General features: G+C 33.3%; 1 protein-coding gene across 2 annotated transcripts in view; it reads left to right on the forward strand.

Moving 5' to 3' along the window:
* The first annotated feature begins 417 nt into the window (after positions 1-417).
* Positions 418-24400, forward strand: part of LOC132720580 (intermembrane lipid transfer protein Vps13-like) — a 29102-nt gene continuing 5119 nt past the window's right edge. The window contains exons 1-19 of one of the 2 annotated variants that reach the window (XM_060704741.1): positions 418-682; positions 1040-1189; positions 1918-2049; positions 2677-2810; positions 3566-3698; positions 4329-4451; positions 7641-7753; positions 8475-8625; positions 10397-10531; positions 12619-12700; positions 13474-13543; positions 13993-14101; positions 17442-17561; positions 18288-18421; positions 21589-21670; positions 22257-22370; positions 22760-22835; positions 23156-23319; positions 24004-24177. In XM_060704741.1, coding sequence (XP_060560724.1) covers positions 590-682; positions 1040-1189; positions 1918-2049; positions 2677-2810; positions 3566-3698; positions 4329-4451; positions 7641-7753; positions 8475-8625; positions 10397-10531; positions 12619-12700; positions 13474-13543; positions 13993-14101; positions 17442-17561; positions 18288-18421; positions 21589-21670; positions 22257-22370; positions 22760-22835; positions 23156-23319; positions 24004-24177 — 2289 coding nt within the window. In that variant the 5' untranslated portion in view covers positions 418-589. Of the gene's footprint in view, positions 683-1039; positions 1190-1917; positions 2050-2676; positions 2811-3565; positions 3699-4328; positions 4452-7640; positions 7754-8474; positions 8626-10396; positions 10532-12618; positions 12701-13473; positions 13544-13992; positions 14102-17441; positions 17562-18287; positions 18422-21588; positions 21671-22256; positions 22371-22759; positions 22836-23155; positions 23320-24003; positions 24178-24400 lie in introns of those variants that run through there. The other variant, XM_060704740.1, reaches the window with a different exon arrangement.

Genomic DNA, 24400 nt, shown 5'->3' on the forward strand with positions numbered 1-24400 from the left:
GTCAGAATGCTTGTCTAGGTAATTGTTTGGATGAGTTTGATGGGTCAGGTGAGCGATCTAGGGCCATCATGGCCCTCTTGTTGTTAAGTCTTGTTAAGTTGATTTACTTTAATATTCTTACTACTCAGAAAAGAACTGAGTACAAATAATGCCTCACTAAACTTAATATTTGCAGACTGAAATTTCTTGTCTTTTAAAGTCAACTAATAAATTAAAGCAATTTTTATTTAAACTTGATGTTTATCTTTTGATTTTTCACCCACTTGTGTCAGTCAGTAAGCAGTATTCATTTTCAGAGTTTGTTATTATTCTGTAGAAATGTTATGAATTTTCATGATTGTTTTACATGTAGATTTCAGGCTGTTTAGTATATAATGCAAGATGCAAAATGATTGGTTGATATTTCAGGTAATAAGTGAGAGACAATATTATTGGCTGAGGTTGTTTTCTTAAGTATATAATACAAGAAACAACATGATTGGTTGATATTTCAGAAAGTTAAGTGAGAGACGATATGATTGGCTGTAAGCTGTTGAATATATAATGTAAGAGACAATATGATTGGTTTATATTTCAGGCTTCTTTGAAGATGGGAGAAGGTGATTGGTCAGACAAGTTCTCCCTTGATGTAGTGGGAAGTTCAGGAACTGTCCAGAGCAAAAATAAAACAAGAACTTGGGAGGTGAGTTGCTTATTCCTGTTCATACAGTTTAATTACAGTTTAGTTGTAATTCTCTCTCAGGGTTTTATTCACATTGCTCTGTAAAACTGAGAAATTGGAGCATGAATTTCATTTAAGCAGGGGGAGTATGTCATGGTTCAGAACTGTTCACTATTTAGGGGTGAAGATGTGTAAGCAGCCGGATAGCTCAGTCGGTAGAGCTGTGGAACGGTATTATGAGGGTCCAGGTTCAAGTCCCAGTCAGGCTGCACATTTTCTCACCTTGTCACAGTTCTGAAACATAACACCTATATAAATGAAAGACAGGTAATTTTAAGTTAACAAACATATAATTTATGTTAAATATTCTTGTTACAGGTTGGTGTTAGTATACAGTTAACAAACTCTGGTCTTACCAAGGTGGTAACATTTACACCATACTACATGCTGGTTAACACGTCTCCCTACACCTTGTTGTGTAAAGAAAATAGTGCCGACAGTGATTGGATTGAAATACCATCAAAAGAGGTAAAATAGTTCTTTTAAATTACATCCATGATTATATAGCCACAAATGATACAAAAATTTAGGGACCAATTAGTTGATAAATAAAACAAAATGATAAAAATGTTGGAAACAGAAATTTATAATACTACAGCAACTAGCTAAGGCAGGATTCAGTGAAAAGGGGGAGTTTTGAACTTTGTCATAAATTTTGTCTAAATAAAGCAAATTTGTGACACTTGAAATTTTCATATAGATTCATACAGGGAGGGGCTTCCATGGCCCAGTTGTTTATATTGTTGACTGAATAATTTGCCCTTTCACTTCTTTGGGTTTGAGTCATTCATTTTGCATGTGAGGAAGATAGTAAGCTTGGTAATGCAAGATTGGTGGTTCTATTCTGGTGCGTTTGTTGTGCCTGAAAAAATGCACAGAAGACACCTGACATTTTTCTCATCCACTAAAACTTGGAAATTGCCATATTACTATTACCGGTTCAATGTGACCAAATCATACACTAAAAAGTCATGTTGCCATAAAATTTAATTGTTTTTAATAGCTTTATGCGATAAAAAAACAAAGCTGATTATTGTAGTAAAATCTAAAAAAAATTGACAGTTGATAAATTGACCACTATAACCAAGGTAATTGTTATATTTCAGTGTGTTGACTGATAAATATAGTAAAATCTAAACAAATTTGAGACTAAAATAAATCAAAACAGTGTAACCAAGGTAATAATTATATTTCAGTGTGTTCCAGTTTGGCCGATGCAGACGGGCAAGGAGATGACAATGCAAACAAAGGTCAAGGACACAGATATATGTACAAGTCATTTCCTGTTCAATAAACCGCATTCTACACTACTCAAACTTGATAATGAGGTAAAATAGAAATCTACTATTTAGAAATGAAGGAATTTGTTATAAAAATGAGAGTTTTTAACCAGGTTTTTTGACAGAAAAACTTTGGTATTTATGGAAAAACTGGCATTTATGAGCATTGATTAACATTGATTCCAGTATTGTCAATTTTGAAGGCTGTACATATGTTATGATAATTCAGTATAGAGAAATAAAAATGACATGAGTGGCAGGGTGGCCAAGTGGTTAACACATCAGACTAGCACTCTAAAGATTGCTGGGCATGTGAGTTCAGACCCTGTTGACATCAAGCCGTTCTTTCTGTAGGCAAGCTACTTTACACTCATAACTTAGTACTGGTTGGTTTCAGGAACGGATTTAAGAGTGTTTCAAAAAGCTTATACATGTAGCTTCCAAAACAATCATAGAAAAAAAAAATAAATAAATTAAAAAAAAAACACACTTGGCCACCCTGCCACTCATGTCATGTTTATTTCTCTATACTGATTTTTTTCTGAAGAAGACTAAACGTCAAAAACTTAAGAAAAGCGTTTGTTTTTATTGAACTGATTATACACAAAACAATCATACTAAGATAAATTGTTATAAACTAAACATGACATGTCAGGTATATTTGCTATATTTCAGTATGGAGGTATCAACGTGGAATGTCAGGAGACAGAATCTTCCGTAGTAACGACCTTGACAAATTACAAGACTGGCATGGCAACCGTCCTAATTATAAACCAAACTGATAAGTGCAATATTTCATATCAACAAAGGTAATTTCAATATTCCATTTTTTGGGGGGACTGCAAATAATACCTTATGTTCAGCCATTTTGAAATAAACCATTCTTTACCCTTTAACCTGTTAAAATTTCTTAAATTAGCTTGACCAGGTTCTTAGTTCAGTAATATATTATTGTATTATTATACTCAAAATAATATACAATTTTACACACAATCATCAATTTTACATCTAAAAGAGTAGGGCCAAAAGTTCTAACAACATTATCGTGGGCCCTTCCCTGAAGTAAGTCAAAATAAAGCTTAAATTATTTGAATGTCATATTGAATGTCTGAATATTGAAGTTTAATTTTAAATAATTTTTTCCAGACCTAATTATAACAAATGTTTAACTGGTTAAAATAAATAAATCAAATGAGAAAAGTAAGGAAATAGAAATATAGATAAACATAATAATAAAAATATAGATACATGTAATAATAAGAATGAATATCTAAATTTATTTAATGTATTAAACAGTATGATTTGTATGATTTTCAAATGTCAGTAGTGTTCAATTTAAAGTTATTTATGGCTTTTGATATCAGTGTTCTAAAAAACAAATCTTGAGGAAATAGAAGGAATAAGGAACAAAATGAATTAATAAATAAAACTATTGTAAAAGTGACAAAGTAGTTACCAGTTTCTTGAATTGGCTTGACCAACTTTTAAGAATATCCTGTTGAAGATAGCCAACAATAAAGTGTCTGTGTGAATATAAACAATTATTTTCTTAATTATTTTCTAGTGGATCCGGTAGACCAGTGCATGTAATGGGACCGTCTATGGTAGGCTTGTATACATGGGAGGACTCTATTGGCAAGAGGGAGATACATTGGACTTGCGGAGAGAAGAAAGACGTGAAAAATGATCTTTCTCAGGTCTGTTTAACGAAATATATTCCAGCAGGGTGTTAATAAACTAAGTAAAAAATTTAACAATCTGAAGTTATGGTGGTAGGGGCATGCCTGCACTTCAGATTGGTTAAGATTAATATCTTACACCTAGCTGTTATAGATTAAAATCCTGCAAGAAAAATTTCATACTTTTATTTGAGAGAGTTGTTGAAGTAATATATGGAGATAATCCTAGATATAGGGCCACTTCTTATGCCTTAAATTATGTGTTAAGGGCTACCTGAGGGTTTTCTTACATTAAGGAGCTGAAATATCTGCACATGATATCTGTGTCAGTATTAAGTATATAAGAAAGAACAAATTGTGTGCTTGAAGAACTTTTATGTTAAAGGTGAAATTTTAAAATTATAACTGGGACCAAAATTTATGCATGGAGTATGGTCGACATGTATCGTAATTATGGTGTTCAAACACTGCGCTTATCGATCAGTCAATTTCTTTTGGTCACCAACATAGTGACTGATAAGGAAGTGCTAGTTGCCTATCCCATTATTTTGTGTCCAAGGCTATAATACCTTTTTAAAATGAGTTTGACCATGTTTTTAAATACTTAATACATTTAAATTGCATTATCTGTATTCCTTTTATGTACAGGATGGTATAGGAGAAGTATTCTTCAATTCTGACACAAAAGTTTACTGGGTATCTTTCCTTAACGGCATGCAGAGAGTTCTTCTGTTCACTCATGACCTTGCTCTAGCAACCATTGCTCAAGAGGTAAGTTATTGGTCAGTTATTTATAGTAACATTTTATTGTTATCACATTTCCTATGTTCCTGCATGTTCCAGCAGATGATTGGTCAGTTAAATATAGTTCCTGTATTCTTTAATGATTCAGCGAGTGATTGGTCAGTTATTTATAGTTACTTTATTCCACAAGTAGCTGATTGGTTTTCTGTTAATAGTAACATTTTGTGATGTGCCTATTTTCCAAGTATTCCTGCATGTTCCAAAATTTTTAGTTTTCTCTTTAAAATTCCAATTTTTGCATGCTCAAATAATAACATTAATGTGAGGAAGCTATCCAGCTAGCTTACGAAACGTCGATGGTTCTACTCGGGTGCCTGTTTGTGCCTGAAATAAAGCACAGAAGGGCACTTGAGTTCTTCCTCCACCAGTAAAACTGGAACATCGCCATTATGACCTTTACTGTGTTGGTGGGACATAAAACTCAATGAAACAAACAAATAGTTACAAAAAGTCAATTCTAGCCAGTTCAGTAAATTGAGTAGATATTTAAATACTGAGTGAGAAAATTTTAAAAATTGAGACTTCTTTATGACATGGAAATTACATTAAGAATTTAGTCCCCTAATCAGAGAAATCGGAATTATATTAAAAATTTTGTCCCCTTTTCAGAGACATAGATATCTACATCTCTGCCCTTATTCATATTTTGATGTATTGTATTTGTATTATCAAACAATTGACAATTATTTATATTTGTTTAAGCTTTGTTGATTTCAGTTATATAAAAAGTCACAGGTTGTTTATTTTTGTTTTATTTTTAAACACTGATGCAAGATTTTTTTTCTAAATTGAAACATACCATCAAAATGCTAATAGAAATTTAAACTAAACAATTTTATAGACTCTTGGGGCGTCCTTGGCCAAGTGTTATGGGTGTTGACTTCAAACCTCTTGCCCCTCACCATGGTGGGTTTGAAACCTGCTATGGACTTTGGATTTTTTCATGTGAGGAAGTTGTCAAGCTAGCATACAAAACATTGATGGTTCTACCCAGGTGCCAATTCATAGGGGATATACAGTATTATAAAATGATATTCTTGCATCTGGTGTTGTTTTGTAGTGACAAGTTTTTTACACAAGTTTATTGTACTACAATTTGAAGTGTGTCAGCTATTTGATGAGCACTAGTCTTTTTTTCACCATCTTCTTTCATTGTAGTGTTTGCTTTGTGATTAATCTAAATTTTTTAGACAAGAAAGACTAAGTTAAATAGGTTATTTTTAGAACAGTAGGTTTTTTTAGAACAATATTCTGTCTTATTTAGAAGAAATAATCGAAGAGATTCAAAATTAGGTCACAAGGTGAAAGGTCACATTTGCTGGTCAAGGTCACTGTGTTTGTTAACTGACAGCAGTGTCTTACTCAACATAGTGGTACCTTTTCTTTTGTAATAGTTTTTTGTAGATTGTATAGTACTTAAATAGTAGGAAAAAATAATTCTATTCACTCCTTAAATTATATTAATATTTCTTTTTTGCTTTTAGTCAAAAAATCTAAGAAAATTGTTCTTAGAACAGAACTTATCTAATGTTTTAGATGCCTTTTTATCAAAAGAACTTCAAAAGACTGGTTTCTAATCTCTATGTACTCAACTATAGGACGGATTTCTTATAAGGCGGGGGTCCATATTTTAACTTTAAAAAGAGCAGTTTTTATCAAGATCCACATAAGACGGGCTGAATTTTTTTTCCAGATGAAATACTACTGGACCTCACTTTCTTTATGTCAAATTCTCAAAAATTATAAAAATGACTTGATTGGGTAGATGGATAACCATGGATAGGCATGCACTTGTGTACCAATTAGACCAATAAATTGGAAATTTTGGAAAAATTGAGACTGATTGGCATTATCAATCAAAAGTAAAATAAGTTTAAAATGGCTTTTGATTTTATTTTTTTGTATTTTTTACCTCTTTTAAATCTACCCTTGTTTGTCTGATCTCTAGTTTTATGTTGTGTGACATGAATCAGCAGAGTTATGGAACTTGTCAATAATTGTTTTGTTAGTGCAGTATCGGGTTAACTCCTATCATATTTTGATACAAGTTAGCCTGTTACTACACTAAGGGCACAAAGGTTTTTCAGGGTAAGGATCATGTTGAAAAATGAAAGTATTATTTTGTCTGTATTAAAAAAGGGATAATAACAAAAAATAATTGTATGAATTTTTGTGTCATTTGAGGTGTGGGGTGGATATACATGACACTGTCTTGTAGAATGTGGGAGCAACCTTGTTCTTTTGAAATATTTCCAGTTAGATAAAATTTAGTCTGTCTTTTAAAAGAAGTCTGGCACTAATGCTCACTTTTTATTAGCAGATAATTGACACTCTTTCAAACTCCTTCAGATATATTAACATGTGAAATATGGTAAATGAAATAATAGTTAATGGTTTAATATTTTGACTGCATATCAGAAATTTACTTTCATAAATCTTTTCAGATGAAATACATGTAATTAAGATATGATATTAATATGGTTGACATGATGAATAATATATAGGATATGATAACATGATTTAATGAATATATTAAAATATGATATCATGTGTAAATTAATAGATATAAATGTGGTATCATGAGTTAATTAATGTATTTTGATATGATAACATGATTTTATAAAGGTATGATGACATGATTTTGTGAATATATTATGATATGATAAAAATTATCTTATGAATATATTAAGATTGGATGACATGATTTTGTATTAAGATATGATGGTGTGACTTGGTAATAATCATCGATGTGATGATATTATTAAATGAATGTTATGGTTTTAGAATTTGTCCGCAGTAAAATCCGTGTTTTAATCCTAAAGGTGGGCGTTTGATGAAAAGGCTGACTAATAAGCGGTCACCTGTTGCATTGAGCAAAAGTTGCTTAACACATTAAAGATATAGAGAGAAAATGATCCGGGGGAATTTAAAGTGGTCGCATAAGACGAAAGTCGCTTAATACACATGGTTGTATGGGGGAGTTAGACTGTATATTAATACATAATAATACTATGAATTATAAGTTTATATTGCTGTTGTTGTTGTGATATTACAGGCTGGCAAAAAGCATAGTTATTCTATAACTTTGAGAACATTTAGTGTGTTAGTAGTTTTATCATGAATTATTAATTTATTGTTGTTGTTGTGATATTACAGGCTGGGGAGTTAGAGAGGATAGAGCAGGAGATCAACTTAAACATTCAAGGCATGGGACTATCATTGGTTAACAATTATAAACAACAAGAGGTGGCTTTCCTTGGAATAACAAGGTATGTTCGGATATGTTTCTGATTTGACTCAGTTGATAGGGAGATATGTCCAGGGTTTATTGTAGAAATTAAGTAACCCTTAAGAAATGCAAAAAGAGATAAAAATGCAGCAGTAAAATCTAGTATATTTAGTTGTGGTATTTTAGAGTTATAATATAATCTGGTGTGTTTTGGGTATAATAAAAATCTGGTATATTTTAGTTTTGGTATAATCTGGTATATTTTAGTTCTGGCATAATCTGGTATGATTTTTTTCTGGTATAATCTGATATATTTTAGTTCTAGTAAACTCTGGTATATTATAGTTCTGGTATAATCTGGTATATTTTAGTTCTGGTATACTCTGGTATATTTTAGTTCTGGTATAATCTGGTATATTTTAGTTCTGGTATAATCTGGTATGTTTTAGTTCTGGTATAATCAGGTATAGTTTAGTTCTGGTATACTCTGGCATATATTAGTTCTGGTATAATCTTGTATATTTTAGTTCTGGTATAATCTGGTATGTTGTAGTTCTGGTATAATCTGGCATATTTTAGTTCTGGTATACTCTGGTATATTTTAGTTCTGGTATACTCTGGTATAGTTTAGTTCTGGTATACTCTGGTATATTTTAGTTCTGGTATTATCTGGTATAGTTTAGCTCTGGTATAATCTTGTATATTTTATTTCTAGCATAATCTGTTATATTTTAGTTCTGGTATAATCTGGTATATTTTAGTTCTGGTATAATCTGGGAAGAGAAGAGGAAGAGATACAAGGCATTTAACTTGAAGAATTGTTTGGCTCTGGAGGCAGCATACCAGAAATATGAAACAGAGAAGTTAGGTGGACATACTCCCCCAGATATGTTACGTATTGACAAGATGGAGGTAAAAACATATTCTAACACGCTTCACACTATTCCCTATCAAGCATAGGGTGATCATACACACTATTGCAAGATGTATGCACAGCATTAAAAACAAACGGGTCATAATATTATTTAACATCAATAAACCAAATAACATCAGGAAAATTATTTCTACCCTCAATGTAGTTCAACATATTTTTATCAAATCTCTTTCTTATTTGCATATTGGCCTTTGCAATTATATTCCTACACATTTTGAACTCGAAACTTGCATAATTCTACAACAATGCACTCAAAATTGATATCAATTTTCTAATTATACACATTTTTTTATACAAAAAAAAAGGAGAAAAAAAGGACATGAGCCAATATTCTCAGAAAAGCCATTCTCACATGATTACTGTAAAAGCAGCATGCCTCCAGATTCGTGCTTATTTTCATGGGAATTTCAAAAATGTTATTATTTGTGAAACATTGTGAAGTGAACTTAGAAAGTAATTTTCTTATTGCAAACAGCTTATACAATACACGTAAATTACCAAAAAGTCAAAATATGCAAAAACAGCCCTTACTGCGATAGTCGTACAGTAGAAATGTTGTGATAAATAGGGCAATATATAGCTTTATACACTTTAAAGGGACTCCACTCAGGTTTTTTGACATGGTGGGACTGAAAATATTTTTTTCAAGATAATTGTACCATTTGCTGTAGGTTTAGAGCACTAATCTTTGTGCAAAATGTCAGATCATTCGCGCACTTCGTTTTTCCAGAATAATTTTTCAAATTGTAAAAGTTGACCCAAAATGAAAAGCATTTAAAACGCTTTTCACTCCAATCGGGCTTAAAAAAGCTTAAAAGTACGATTTTCAATTTATTTCAAAGTATATTTCTTAACTATCTTTGCATATATTTCTGTTTAAAGTGCCCCAGCTCATTTATATAAGAAATTCAAATGGTATGTTTTTAGACTTTTAAACCTCAGTGGGGTCCCTTTAAGAATAAACATTATATTGTGAAGACAATTTGCTGGAATACATTAAATTCTTTCAGCTTTTTAGATTGAAATGTTACTAAACTTGCTCTGAAACCAACGCAACAAACAAGGCAAACTTCATTGTACTATATTTATGTTTATTATGATATTTTATTATACAGGTAATTATGTATATTATGATATTTTATTATACAGGTAAACTTTATTATGTATAGTACAATATTTTATTATACAGGTAAACTTTATTATGTATAGTACAATATCTTATTATACAGGTAAACTTTATTATGTATAGTACAATATTTTATTATACAGGTAAACTTTATTATGTATAGTACAATATTTTATTATACAGGTAAACTTTATTATGTATAGTACAATATCTTATTATACAGGTAAACTTTATTATGTATAGTACAATATCTTATTATACAGGTAAACTTTATTATGTATAGTACAATATCTTATTATACAGGTAAACTTTATTATGTATAGTACAATATCTTATTATACAGGTAAACTTTATTATGTATAGTACAATATCTTATTATACAGGTAAACTTTATTATGTATAGTACAATATCTTATTATACAGGTAAACTTTATTATGTATAGTACAATATCTTATTATACAGGTAAACTTTATTATGTATATTACAATATCTTATTATACAGGTAAACTTTATTATGTATAGTACAATATCTTATTATACAGGTAAACTTTATTATGTATATTACAATATCTTATTATACAGGTAAACTTTATTATGTATAGTACAATATCTTATTATACAGGTAAACTTTAAAGATATGATGATGTTCAAACCAAATAAGCGTATGATCCGGCGCAGTTTCCAGGACGGTATCTGGGTACAGTACAAGACGTCCCCACATCAAGTCCAGTTTCATGCTAAAATAAACAGGGTGCAGGTATGTACGGGCAACTGTTGAAATCTGTGTGTATTTTTGGCCTATTTTTAGACCACTCGTCAAAGTATTGAAACAGTTTTACGTAAGAATATAGGAATATCACTGTACATTAAAATAAGAATGGTGTTATTTAAAACCAAATTATAGAATAGATCACTTTGTGAAAAAAAGAATTTAGATATTGGATTCTGATAAAAGATTTTTATATTAAGTAAGAATCATTTGTCACCAGCAAGCTAAGGGTGGTGGTGGTGTTGGTAGTTTTCACTCCATATCACAACAGTAAGCCACATTGAATTCACCAGAGCACAGTTCAACCACCGCATCGTTTATGGGCAGGTTGTCAAGCAGTTTATGAGTACTATTTGCCTTCACTTTCGCAAGGAACTGAAAGTTCTGTACATGCCAGAGCAGAGGTACTGTGCAAATGACCGTAAATAAGATTTCATGACCAATCACAATGAAAGTGACCTGCGCTGTCCAGGATTCGAACCCGGGTTGCCGGAATCACAGTCCAACGCTCTACCTATTTAGCTAACGGACGGCTAGCAAGCTAATGGTTAAACAAGTTGACATTTAATGTGTCAGAAAACGAGCCAATATTATCAAGTTAGAAACAATGTCTGACCTGTCATTTTATTATTGATCCGACATTTTTATATTAAAGGGTATAAATCTATATCTTATGAAATATTTTTATGAAATTTATTGACAATAAAATCATATTGGTTCAATTATTATCCCCCGCCTATGGAATCGGGAGGGGGATATAGTTTTGGCATTGTCTGTCCGTCCATCCGTCCGTCCGAATTTCGTTTCCGGTGTAGTTCTCTGCAACTACTGGCTGGAATTCAACGAAACTTTATGGGAACCTTCAATACCAAGAGGAGATGCGCATATCGTCGGCTTGTTCGGGTCAGACACTTTCACTCAAAGTTATGGCCCTTGATAAGTTATGCAATATGCATATGGAGTAAAAATTGTTTCCGGAAGTAGTTCTCTGCAACTACTGGCTGGAATTCAACGAAACTTTATGGGAATCATCAATATCAAGAGGAGATGCGCATATTGTCGGCTTGTTCCTGTCAGACCCTTTAACTCAGAGTTATGGCCCTTGATTAGTTATGTAGTATGCATATAGAGTAAAAATCATTTCCGCACTACTGCTCTGCAACTACTGGCTGGAATTCAACGAAACTTTATGGGAACCTTCAATACCAAAAGGAGATGCGCATATCGTCGGCTTGTTCCGGTTAGACACTTTAACTCAGAGTTATGGCCCTTGATTAGTTATGCAGTATCCATATAGAAAAATATTTGTTTCCTCGCTACTTCTCTGCTACTACTGGCTGGAATTCAATGAAACTTTATGGGATACTAAGAGGAGATGTGCATATAGTCGCATTGTTCCAGTCAGATACTTATAACTCAGATTTATGGCCCTTGATTAGTTATGTAGTATGCATACATCTCATTGGCATTTCCAAATTTTACTATTTAACACAAAGTTATGGCTCTGTTATTGCCCTGAATTTTTATCAAGTTCAAAGAATATTACTGTTTATGCCATGATTAATATATAAATAAAGCCTTATGTCTTCAGTTGTTGTGTTAATAATAACCAGTACTCGGCGGGGGATATAAATTCAATGAATTTGCTTGTTATATGGTTGATTCCAGAAATAGTTGTAACATAGAATGTCTATTATTTAATACACACAAATAATGTATGTAAACAGAATAAAATGTTCTAGAACAAAATATTATTTTCCTATTTTAAGTAGGTTTTAATCTGTTTAGCAATGAATTTGTGCATGCACCATTCGCTTTTAAGGCAATAAATTACCATATTTATTTCATACAAGCACTTTGGAAGTATACTTTTTTAAATTTAAAAAAAAATTTTAATCAGATCTGTAGCTTTATACACTTTAAAAACATGTTTTACAAAAAACATATAATGTAAAAAATTACATTGAAAGATCATGACTTTTTGTGATAAAAAAGTTTTTTTTATTGGTCATTTTATGGAAAAATGTTGAATAGAATAATTATAATATATGTGTATATATTTTTTATGTTTGTAGCTGGATAACCAGGTGGCAGGATCAGTGTTCCCTACAGTTATATCACCAATGCCACCTCCAAAATCTGTTGCTGCTGAAAGTGGTAATATAAACATAATATAACAGTTTTAGATAAGATTTTGTTAAATTTGATATTTCTATTTGGGAATGATATATTTTAGATGAAGATGCACTGTATTAAATATAGGAATATTTAAAGTACAAAAAAGTTGTAATTTGATTTTATTGTGGCCGGCACCAAAGTTAACACTTACCCTTCTGTATCCGTGTGATAGAGTTATCCTTGTGTGAATTTTCGATCCAGTAACGATTTTAAGGGTGGGTGTTACAAAGACAATTTAGAAGTTTGTCAAACAACAATGTTATAGAATCTGGTTTGAAGAGATCAAAAAAGTTTTAGGGGCCAATTGTCCTACGGGATGAGTTGTTAAATTCTATGAGAAAGCTGCAATTTTCTACTAGTCCTGCTCAAATAGTCTTAAACTTTACTCTTAAGTACAAAGGGACAAGTGGAATTTTCAGGGCCTGGTTTGACTATATGGATACCAAGGCCAGCTCTTTACTGATTGTGATATTAGGGTTACAGATTGATTTTTGGAGACCTAAGCATATGTTATCTGTACCAATTGTTAACTTTTTACATACTTGAAAATTTCTAATTTTATTCAGCTTTCTTAAAAATCTAAAATAATAACAGCTGACTGTCAAACTGCTTGGTACCAGCACTTACTTGTGGCCTAGTAAAAGCCATATGTGAGCCGTCCCAACAGGCTAAGGGTAATATTATTTATTTAGCTAAATTTCTGAAAATATAATTTTATTGTTATAGTAATACTATTTCCTTTTATGTTTCAGTTCCAAAACCATTTACAGAGATCAGTATGATGTTGAGGAAACACGAGCATAGTAACATATCACAAATGAAGTAAGTTCCGTGACATTAAAGTGTCATTATGCGTGTTTTTTAACATATACTAAATTTGATTGTGTTAGAAGCAGTAAGCTTATTGAAACACTCTCACATCCCTTCCTGAAACCAACCAGTGGCCTTAGCAATTAGTGTAAAGATTCTTGCTCTTGGAACAACGGCTTGCCACTGAAAGGGTTTGAACCCACGTGACCAGCAGTCTTTAGAGCTCTAATCGGACATGTAGACCCCTCAGCCATGTAGACCACTCTTGTGAAATGAAGAAAGAAAGTAATTTACGCATTGCAAACAGACTTGCAGTTTAGGTAATGTACGAAAAGAAAGTCAAAATATGCAAATATATCCACAAAAAGCCAAAAACATGCCACATAAATAATAACGATTTTGCAGTACTTATCCCAGTGAAAATATCCTAGAGACTTATCAAATTTTAATTTTTTTTCCAGATATTTTAAGGTGCTAATACAAGAGATGCAGGTAAAGGTAGATCAAGGATTCCTCAACAATATTCTAGATTTGTTCAGTTCTGACCAGGAGGCTTCTAGAGATCAAGAGGTAACCATAGCAACATTAAAACAACACTCCTTCCAGATTTATGCTAGATTATATAGTATACAAATTAAGACAGTGTTTAAATTTATAATATAGTAAAAATATAACTCAACTGTTTAACTTTTAAGCCAACTTGAAAGATTGGGTTACAGAATTATTTTTAAAAAATCTGGAAAAGGGGATATCCCTCGGAAGCAATGAAAACGAAGTTCACAAGTGAAAATTGCAGATTCGATTTGATTGAGTCATTTCATGAGAGAAAATGGAAAAGTGTAATATCTCCCATGCCCCTTTGCATTGGGTTAAGCAGTATTCGATCTTCAATAAAGTATCGGATTCCATGATGAATTGATGACCGTATTGATTGAAATTGAATTAATACTTTTCTTTCATGCTCTCTTGCTAGCAAATAAAGTTATCCAAGCTAAAATGAGCACTTTTAAGCACCCCATATGATTTATAATTTGTCAAAATATGCAAAAATAGGCTTTTACAAGTATCAGTACTTCAACTGTTAAGCAAGTAAGGTTATTTCTAGTTAAGACTGATTTGACTATCATATCTCCTTACACATTATGCCTCACAAATTATTTTTGTTATGCTCCCCGAAAAAATTTCAGGGGAGCATAATTATAGTCGCCGCCTTGTCTGTCCGTCCATCCGTCTGCACTCACAGGAGAGTAATTATGTGGCTAATTAGGGACAATAGGTAACTGTTCTTTCTCTTTGATGTCATTCATTCCGTAATGCTTTTATGTGGCTATTTTCTTTTGTGTGGCTAAAAAGAACAATAGAGAGAACAATGGAGTAGCCACATAATTACTGTCCTGTGAGAACTTCCGGCTTTTCGTCCGTCCGTCCCCTTTTCTTGTCCGGGACATAACTTTGAAACAAAACAAGAGGTATCAACATGAAACTTTGTAGGTAGATAGATCTCATTGAGTAGGTGTGCAGTGCACAAAAACCGTAACTCTGCCTTGCCTATTTTTTGAATTATTCCCCTTTGTTTATTTTTACACTTTGAACTTTGTCCGGGACATAACTCTAAAAGTATAAGAGGTGTCAACATGAAACTTTGTAGGTAGATAGATCTCATTGAGTAGGTGTGCAGTGCACAAGAACCGTAACTCTGCCTTGCCTAATTTTTGAATTATTCCCCTTTGTTTATTTTTACACTTTGAACTTTGTCCAGGACATAACTCTAAAACTATAAGAGGTATCAACATGAAACTTTGTAGGTAGATAGATCTCATTGAGTAGGTGTGCAGTGCACAAGAACCGTAACTCTGCCTTGCCTAATTTTTTAATTATCCCCCTTTGTTTATTTTCACACTTTGAACTTTGTCCAGGACATAACTCTAAAACTATAAGAGGTATCAACATGAAACTTTGTAGGTAGATAGATCTCATTGAGTAGGTGTGCAGTGCACAAGAACCATAACTCTGCCTTGCCTAATTTTTTAATTATCCCCCTTTGTTTATTTTCACACTTTGAACTTTGTCCAGGACATAACTCTAAAACTATAAGAGGTATCAACATGAAACTTTGTAGGTAGATAGATCTCATTAAGTAGGTTTGCAGTGCACAAGAACTGTAACACTGTCTTGCCTACTTTTGGAGTTATTGCCCTTTGTTCATTTTGACACTTTGAACTTTGTCCGGGACATTACTCTAAAATTATAAGAGATATCTGAACATGAAACTTTGTAGATAGATAGGTCTCATTGGATGGAAGTGCAGTGCTTAAGAATCATTACTCTGCCTTGCCTTATTTTGAAGTAATTGCCCTTTGTTTATTTTTACTTTTTGACTTTTGTCTGGGACATAACTTTAAAACTATTAGAGATATCAACATGAAACTTTGTAGGTAGCTAGATATAATTGGATAGAACTGCAATGCTTAAAGAACCTAAACAAAGCCTGGTCTAATTTTGGAGTTATTGCCCTTTGTTCATTTTTACACTTTGAATTTTACCAGGGACATAACTCTGATATCATCAGGAAACTTTATAGATAGATAGATCTCATTGAATAGAAGTGCAGTGCAAAAAAACATAACTCCTCCTTGCCTAATTTTGGAGTTTTTTGCCCTTTGTTCATTTTTTTTATACTTTCCTGTGTCCAGAACCTTCTCGGGGAGCATCACCCGGTTCAACCTGTTCTTGTTTTCCTTTTGGATTTAGAGAATGTTATAGATGTTTATCACCTGATCAAAGTAAATGTGGCATAATTTGTCATTAAAGAGGCAAAATGTAAACAAAACGATATACTGTATTCCTAGAAAAGATTTCGCGCATTTTAAGTTAGCGGTTTTCGCGGTAGGCATGATTCCGCGAATCTTTATAGCCGCGAATATGTCACTTATAACAAATCCGCGAACATTTCTAGCTTCAACCAAATATAACATAAAAAGTGCAGGATATTCATTATAATCTACTTACACAAAACAACATATAAACAAAGGTGTTAGAGAAATGTGTAAAGAATTATTAATGTATGTTATTGATACTAGTTTTCACGCTGAAAAAGAAAATATCAATTATTAGTAATTAACATGCTTATTGACGTTATTTGCTAGTCACGGCCTTGACAAACTCATTTACAGTTTGCGAACATTGAATGACTTGGATTTCATTTACTTGGAGTAGGTGTAATCCTTTGGTAAAAGTACAATAGCGATCAAGTGCTACATTGATAAACAGCTGTTATGTTGTTATAATGAAAGCTATGTATAGTCCGAGAATGTGTAAAAAAATACGTATTGACATTTTGGAGATAAAGTCAGTATGACTCAAATGAGAATAAAAGCTTACGGGTCTGACTAAATCTTACTTAATAACATAATGAAAAGGTAAGGAAATATGAAAGTGTTCACAGAACAACCGTCCTTGTTCGACTAGATGAAAATGTATTTAGGCGCGACTTGTCAAAAAAAAAAATTAATTAAAAGCACCCAACAGGCAATGTCATGCATCAAAAACGTAACCTCCAAAAACTGTAATTTAGGCCGTAGCGACTTAACATTCGCGGAATTCGCGGTTACTACATATCCGCGAAAGTTTGTCTTCGCGAAAATGCTGACGTTGTGAAAAACGCGAACTATTGTATCCGCGAACATTTCTAGGAATACAGTATTTACTTTCATACAAAATACTAAATCACTTTACTTGTACCAGACTGGCCAACATGTAAACAGAGCAAAAGATTGTTCATCTTTGTGGCTTGTGAGTGCCTGTTTGTAAACTATAACATAAAAAAAAACGGTTTTGATTAATTGAAAATTCACTTATAGGGCTTTAAGGGCCTTTAAAGTTATATACTTGTATAATTATTTCGTCACAGAAACAACTTATGGAAGAGGATATAGAGAGGACAGAGAAAGATTTGATCACGACGATGGGTGTGTCTTTAGCTAGTGAACAAAAAATGTTTTATGATTATCTTCATCTTTCACCTATAAAGGTAATACTATAATTATACTATATTGATATATCATTCTGATGAGGATGTCACAGATTGTTGACTTCAAACCACTTGCCCTTCACCCCTGTGGGTTTGAATCCTGACAGGGACTTTGGATTCTTTAATGTGAGGAAGCTATCCAGCTAGCTTATAAAATGTCTGTGTTTCTACTCAGGTGCCATATAAAGGTAAATCTATATACTATATTTACCCTACACCCTTCTTACCTACCTAATGAATGTAGTGATCCAGTGGTAACATTGACTACAAATTTAGAGACTAAGAGTTTCATGCCATTTTAGACAAACATTTAGAGTTTTTTTTTAATGAAACTTTGAAACATTTCTGGCAAGATCTCCACTGGGGTCCAAAAGCCTAAACCATCAAAGTTGAAAATCTTACAGAGATTAACAGGGACACTTAAGATGAGAAATATATGTAAAAGATGATAATATAATACAAAATATATCTTAATTGAATTTGATGAATTCGTAATTACTGGTAAGTTAACTTGGTTGACTTATTGCCCTGATATGACCAAACCCGTGATGAAATTGGCGTAAAAACCAGACAAACACAAAAACAAGGTCTTTTATATTTATTACTGATATTTATAAAGATTTAGAAGTCAAATATTTAAATAGTGTTTGAGACACTTGGCCACGGACACCCCTGCTTGATACACACGTTATATGCATTATTACACAATTATTATGTAACTTACAGGTACATCTGAGCTTTTCACTACAAGGTGGTGGAGGAGGTGATGGTAAACCTACACAGTTACATTCTAACGTGATCAACGTGTTCTTACAATCTGTGGGTGTTGTCCTTACAGACGTACAGGATGTTGTCTTCAAGTAAGTTCTAGAAATTAATTTTAATTGTTAGCTCACCTGTCACAAAGTGACAGTGTGAGCTTTTGTGATCGCTTTTCGTCCGGCGTCCGTCTGTCGTCCGTCCGTAAACTTTTACTTTAAATGACATCTCCTCATAAACCACTTAGCCAATTTCATCCAAATTTCACAGGAATGTTCCTTTGGTGGTCACCTTTAAAAATTGTTCAAAGAATTTAATTCCATGCAGAACTCTGGTTGCCATGGCAACCGAAAGAAAAAACTTTAAATATCTTCTTTTAAAAAACCCTAAGAGCTAGAGCTTAGATATTTGGCATGAAACATCTTCCAGTGAATGTCTACCAAGTTTGTTCAAATAAAATCCCTGGGGTCAAAATTGGCCCCGCCTCAGGGGGTCATTGATTTTCCCTATATGCATATAGTAAAAACTTAAAAAATCTTTTTTTAAAGAACTCAAAGAGCTAGAGCTAAGATATTCAGCATGAAACATCTTCTAATGAGTGTCTACCAAGTTTGTTCAAATAAAAGCCCTGGGGTCAAAGTTGGCCCCTCCCCAGGGGGTCATTGATTTTCCCAAAATGCATATAGTAAAAACTTAAAAAATCTTCTTTTAAAGAACTCAAAGAGCTAGAGCTAAGATATTCAGCATGAAACATCTTCTAATGGGTGTGTACCAAGTTTGTTCAAATAAAAGCCCTGGGGTCAAAATTGGCCCCGCCCCGGGGGGTCATTGATTTTTGGCTGGGTTGCACTGGTGCAAACCCGGGTTATAGAATGGTGAATGTTGGGCGGCGGGTGGGGAAAAAACTTTCGTAACAGTTTTCTCAGCAACTACTTATCACAGCCTTTTGATATTTGGTATACAGCATCAATGCATGGTCCTATACTGTGGGAATTAATTTCAGGTCTGTCGCTCATCTACTCCTGTTTGCCGACCTAGTTAAATTTTCAGCATTAATGGTCCATAGTAGGAAATTTTCGTAACAGTTTTCTCAGCAACTACTTATCACTGCCTTTTGAAATTTGGTATACAGCATCAACACATGGTCCCATACTGTGGGATTCGATTTCAGGTCTGTTGCTAATCTACTCCTGTTTGCCAACCTAGTTAAATTTTCAACATTAATGCTCAATGGTAGGAAATTTTCGTAACAGTTTTCTCAGCAGCTACTTATCACAGCCTCTTGATATTTCGTATACAGCATCAACACATGGTCCCATACTGTCGGATTCGATTTCAGGAATGTCGCTCATCCACTTCCTGTTTGCCGACTTAGTTAAATTTCTACATTAATGCTCAACAGTTTTCTCAGCAACTACTTATCACAGCCTCTTGATATTTGGCATACAGCATTAACATATGGTCCCATACCATGGGATTCTATTTCAGGTCTGTCGCTCATCCACTTCCTGTTTGCCGATGTCGTTAAATTTTCTACATTTATGGTCAATGATAGGAAATTTTCGTAACAGGTTTCTTGGCAACTATTTATCACAGCCTTTTGATATTTGATATACAGCATTATCATGTGGTCCCATACAGTTGGATTTGATTTCAGGTCTGTTGCTCATCCACTTGCTGTTTGCCGACTTAGTTAAATTTTGACATAATTAATGATCAATAGATAGTAGGAAATTTTCATAACAGTTTTTGTCAGCAACTACTTACCACAGCTTCTTGATATGTGGTTCACAGCATTGACATGTGGTCCCATATTGTGGTATTCCATTTCAGGTCTGATGCTCATTCTTTTTCAGTTTACCAACTAAGTTAAATTTTCAGCAACAATGGTCAAGACAGTGGTAGAAAATTTAAGTAACATCACAGCCTCATGATATTTTGTATACATATGCAACCCGGCCTTTTCTGTCTTTGACCCATTTTCCTAATATGTGTATAGCAAAAACTTAAATAATCTTCTTTGAAAAAACCCAAATAGCTAGAGTTTAGATATTAAGCATGAAACATCTTCTAGTGAGTGTCTACAAAGTTTGTTCAAATAATAGCCCTGGGGTCAAAATTGGCCCCGCCCCAGGGGGTCATTGATTTTCCCTATATGCATATAGTAAAAACTTAAAAAATCTTCTTTGAAAAAACCCAAATAGCTAGAGTTTAGATATTAATCATGAAACATCTTCTAGTAAATGTCTACAAAGTTTGTTCAAATAAAAGCCCAGGGGTCAAAACTGGCGCCGCCCCAGGGGTGTCATTGTTTTTAACTATATGTGTGTAGTAAAACCTTAAAAATCTTCTTTTAAAAAACCCAATGAGCTAGAGCTTAGATGTTTAGCATGAAATATCTTCTTATGGATGTCTACCAAGTTTGTTCAAATAAAAGCCCTTGGGTGAAAATTGGCCCCGCTCCGGGGGCCTATATACAGGTGAGCGACCTCAGGGCCATCATGGCCCTCTTGTTAAACATCCTGTAGAATTATTTTAAGCCTTTACCGAGCTGTATTTATGATATTGACTAGTCCCCCTTTTGTTTTGGAACAATCCATTTTAAGTTGAAGGGATCAGCATTACGATACTAACAATAACCAGCTGATAGTATAGAATCAGGTAAAACAAGGCAGTCTTTCAAGGAGGTCCAGGTGTGCTTTTCACTCACATTCTTATGTTATCATAACTTGAGTTTGAACGTAACTTTTTGTGTAAGCAGAACTTAACGTATTTATTTGTGTTTCACTAAACTTTCTTAGCTACAGTTGCGTAAGTTTAAACGTAAAGTTATGCTCACTCATAACTTGTGTAAATTGCATGTTCTGTTTAGTGAAACGCAACTTGCGTAAATTTATGTTTTGCGTAAGTCATAATTTACGTAAAAAGATACACAAAAACTTAAGGAATGTTAGTGAAAGGCTCGCCAGATGTTACATTGATGGCACACATCTGCTTGTATGCAGCTAGCATTTATAAAGTTTGATAAAGTCCTTTTCAAATGTCTTTCAAGTTATAGTTTTTGTATCAAATCACTCATTATGTATATTAAATGGTCAAGAAGTCCTAGTGTATAATAATTTAAGTAATTAAACAATGTAATTTAAACAAATTTATGGGCTTTGAACTTCATGAATAATATTCATTATTGCTTGCCCCTGAAGGTTGAATCCACACAGCTTACAATCCTAGGACCTTGAATTGCAAGGGTTTTGTGTTTAATTTTCAGACTTGGTTTCTTTGAGAGACAACATACATTCTACAACAATAAAATGTTGGTTGGTGAAATGACCACACATTATGCTGGACAGGTAAGTCATATTGGCCCATAATACATTTATAAAACTTTGCTTGCTGAGAAACTGAAGACAAAATGAAATAAAATGGAAAAATAAGGGATATACTTCTATTTTACAAGAAAAATATGTGTTGAGATGAAAATATACTCCTATATACACAGGGAAAAAAGATTGCATTGAGAATTTTGAGATGAAAAGCAAGACATTTTGATTTGAACATATTTGTATGATTGCATTGAAAGCTTAAAGCTATTATAACTCCAAATTGTCTCCCTTTAGCTTACCAGTGGTAATATCTTACTGGTGTGAGGAAATGTGGTTGTTACCTCTGTATGGCTTGAACACTTGATCCCTGGGTTTTATAGGCTAATACCCTAACCACAAGGTACTTTCTGGACCTAGAACAGGCTATTTATCAAATGTATTGGCAAGTAGTTGTTTTGTGTATTATATTTAATGTGGTGTTTTGTCCACTCTATACAATTTTGAGGTGTGGGGTTTTGTCCTACATTCATGTTTTAAACTTGAATATCATGTTGAACAGTTTATTGTTCAATTGTCTCGTAATTAAAAAAGTTGTTTTCTTTGTTGATTTCAGGCAATAAAACAGATGTATGTGTTGGTATTAGGTCTAGATGTTCTAGGTAATCCGTTTGGTCTGTTACGTGGTATGGCAGAGGGTCTAGAAGATCTTTTCTATGAACCTTACCAGGTAGGTTTGAAATTTAATTTTTATTCATTCTCACAAATTAGACCATTTCTTATTATAAAGCTTATCATGAAGATGCATAATCTATGTTAGCATAGTTTTATAATTTTTTAAGGGAGCTCCACTGAGGTCAAAAAGCCTAAAAACAAAATTTTAGATTCTTATACATTTGTATAAATCAAGAAAATCACTTAAAATGGAAAAAAATCTGCAAAGGATGATAAAGAAATATGCTCAAATATTTAATTGAAAATTATTTTTTTTCGCTATCCTTGGCCTGATTTGAGTGAAAAGCATTATAACGCTTTTCATTTTTGGGTCATTTTGCACTGGTAATTAAATTGACTCCCTTGTGTCCTGTTTTGGTAATTATCAATGTACATAATTTACAGGGTGCTATACAAGGACCTGAGGAATTTGCTGAAGGTCTTGCTCTAGGAGTGAGAAGCTTGTTTGGACATGCTGTTGGTATGTATATACTTATGTAATAATGTGGTTTAGTTAAAGACTGTCCATCTAGCTCAATAGGTTAGACTGTGAATAGGGTAACCCGGGTTTGATTCCCAGACGGTGCAGGTCACTTCCGTTTTGATTGTTAATGAAGTCTATTCTATGGTCATTGGCACTGTACCTCTGCTCTGTCATGTACATAAGTTATCATTTCCTTGCTGAAGTGAAGGTAATTAGTCTTGGTAAACTTTTATATCTCAAATTTAAAGACTTGGCTTAAGTTAAAAATCCTGTGCTTAGATGATTCATTTAAGAGTTTTATCATGTTTTGTTGCCAGGTGGCGCTGCAGGAGCTGTATCTAGGATCACTGGTACCCTAGGTAAAGGTCTGGCAGCTCTAACACTAGATGACGAGTACCAGAAGAAAAGACGAGAGGCAATGAACAAAAGACCGGCAAATGTTGGTGAAGGTTTTGCCCGGGGTGGTAAAGGTCTAGTCATGGTGAGTATGTCATTTTTACATCCTTAATTCCCACAAGTGTCTTTGAATTCTTTCATGAGAGAGGGCTATTTTACGGAACGTCCTTGGCTCTTTTCAGGTGCCTGTTTTTGCGTGAAGTAATGCTCAGATGGGCACCTGTTGTCTTCCTCCACCTGTAATGCTGGAAAATCGCCATATGAGCTATACTGTTCTGGTGTGACATAAAACCCAATAACAACACAAGCATCCTTATGTACCTTTTTAGCTCAACTGAGCTGTGCAGTTACAGTTATGAAATTTAAAACAAATACACATTAGTAGAAGCTGGATTGAATTTGATATCAGATGACCGAAATTTTTACTTTATTACCTTGTGGTTACTTTTCGTATACAATATTATTTATTTCTGACATATAGAGAATTTATGATCAGGTGAGCTATTCAGGGCCATCGTTGTCCTCTTGTTTAAAGCATCAAACCTCCAGAATTGTAGAATAGTATAAAACGGTGTGGGGAGAGATGAATAAGATATCTTAAAGTGCATTTTGTTGGGCGAAAAGGCAAGATTTTAGCATTTAATCATTCTAGCAACTTGTCCGGAATACACCGGAATACGGTAGTTATAGTGTGGTGCACCAACATTCTTTTTTCTGTGGTTAGAAAATTTGTTGAATGGTTTATAATATGTGTGTATTATATAATTAGGGTGTGTTTGATGGAGTCACAGGCATTGTGAGGAAGCCTATCGAAGGTGCCAAGAAAGAAGGAGTGGAGGGATTCTTTAAGGGTGTGGGTAAAGGTCTGGTTGGCGTGGTAACCAGACCTACAAGTGGTGTTATCGACTTTGCTAGTAGCTCTTTTGAAGGAATTAAGAGGTAAACTAAATTAAACTAGATTAACATTTTGCAAATTAATATTTGTAAATCTGCGATCATAATTTAACATGTCTATCTTAAACACATTGGTAACTGGCTTCATTGATTGGAGAATAAAACATTTTGGTTTAATTTTGGTATTGTCTTTATATTACCTAAGTGTCATATTGATTCATAAAGATACAAAATAACTATTCTAACCTTTAAATATGAATGACCAGTACTCA

Source organism: Ruditapes philippinarum, unplaced genomic scaffold, assembly GCF_026571515.1.
Source record: "Ruditapes philippinarum isolate M1 unplaced genomic scaffold, ASM2657151v2 ctg13166_1_1_1_1, whole genome shotgun sequence".
NCBI lineage: Eukaryota > Metazoa > Mollusca > Bivalvia > Venerida > Veneridae > Ruditapes > Ruditapes philippinarum.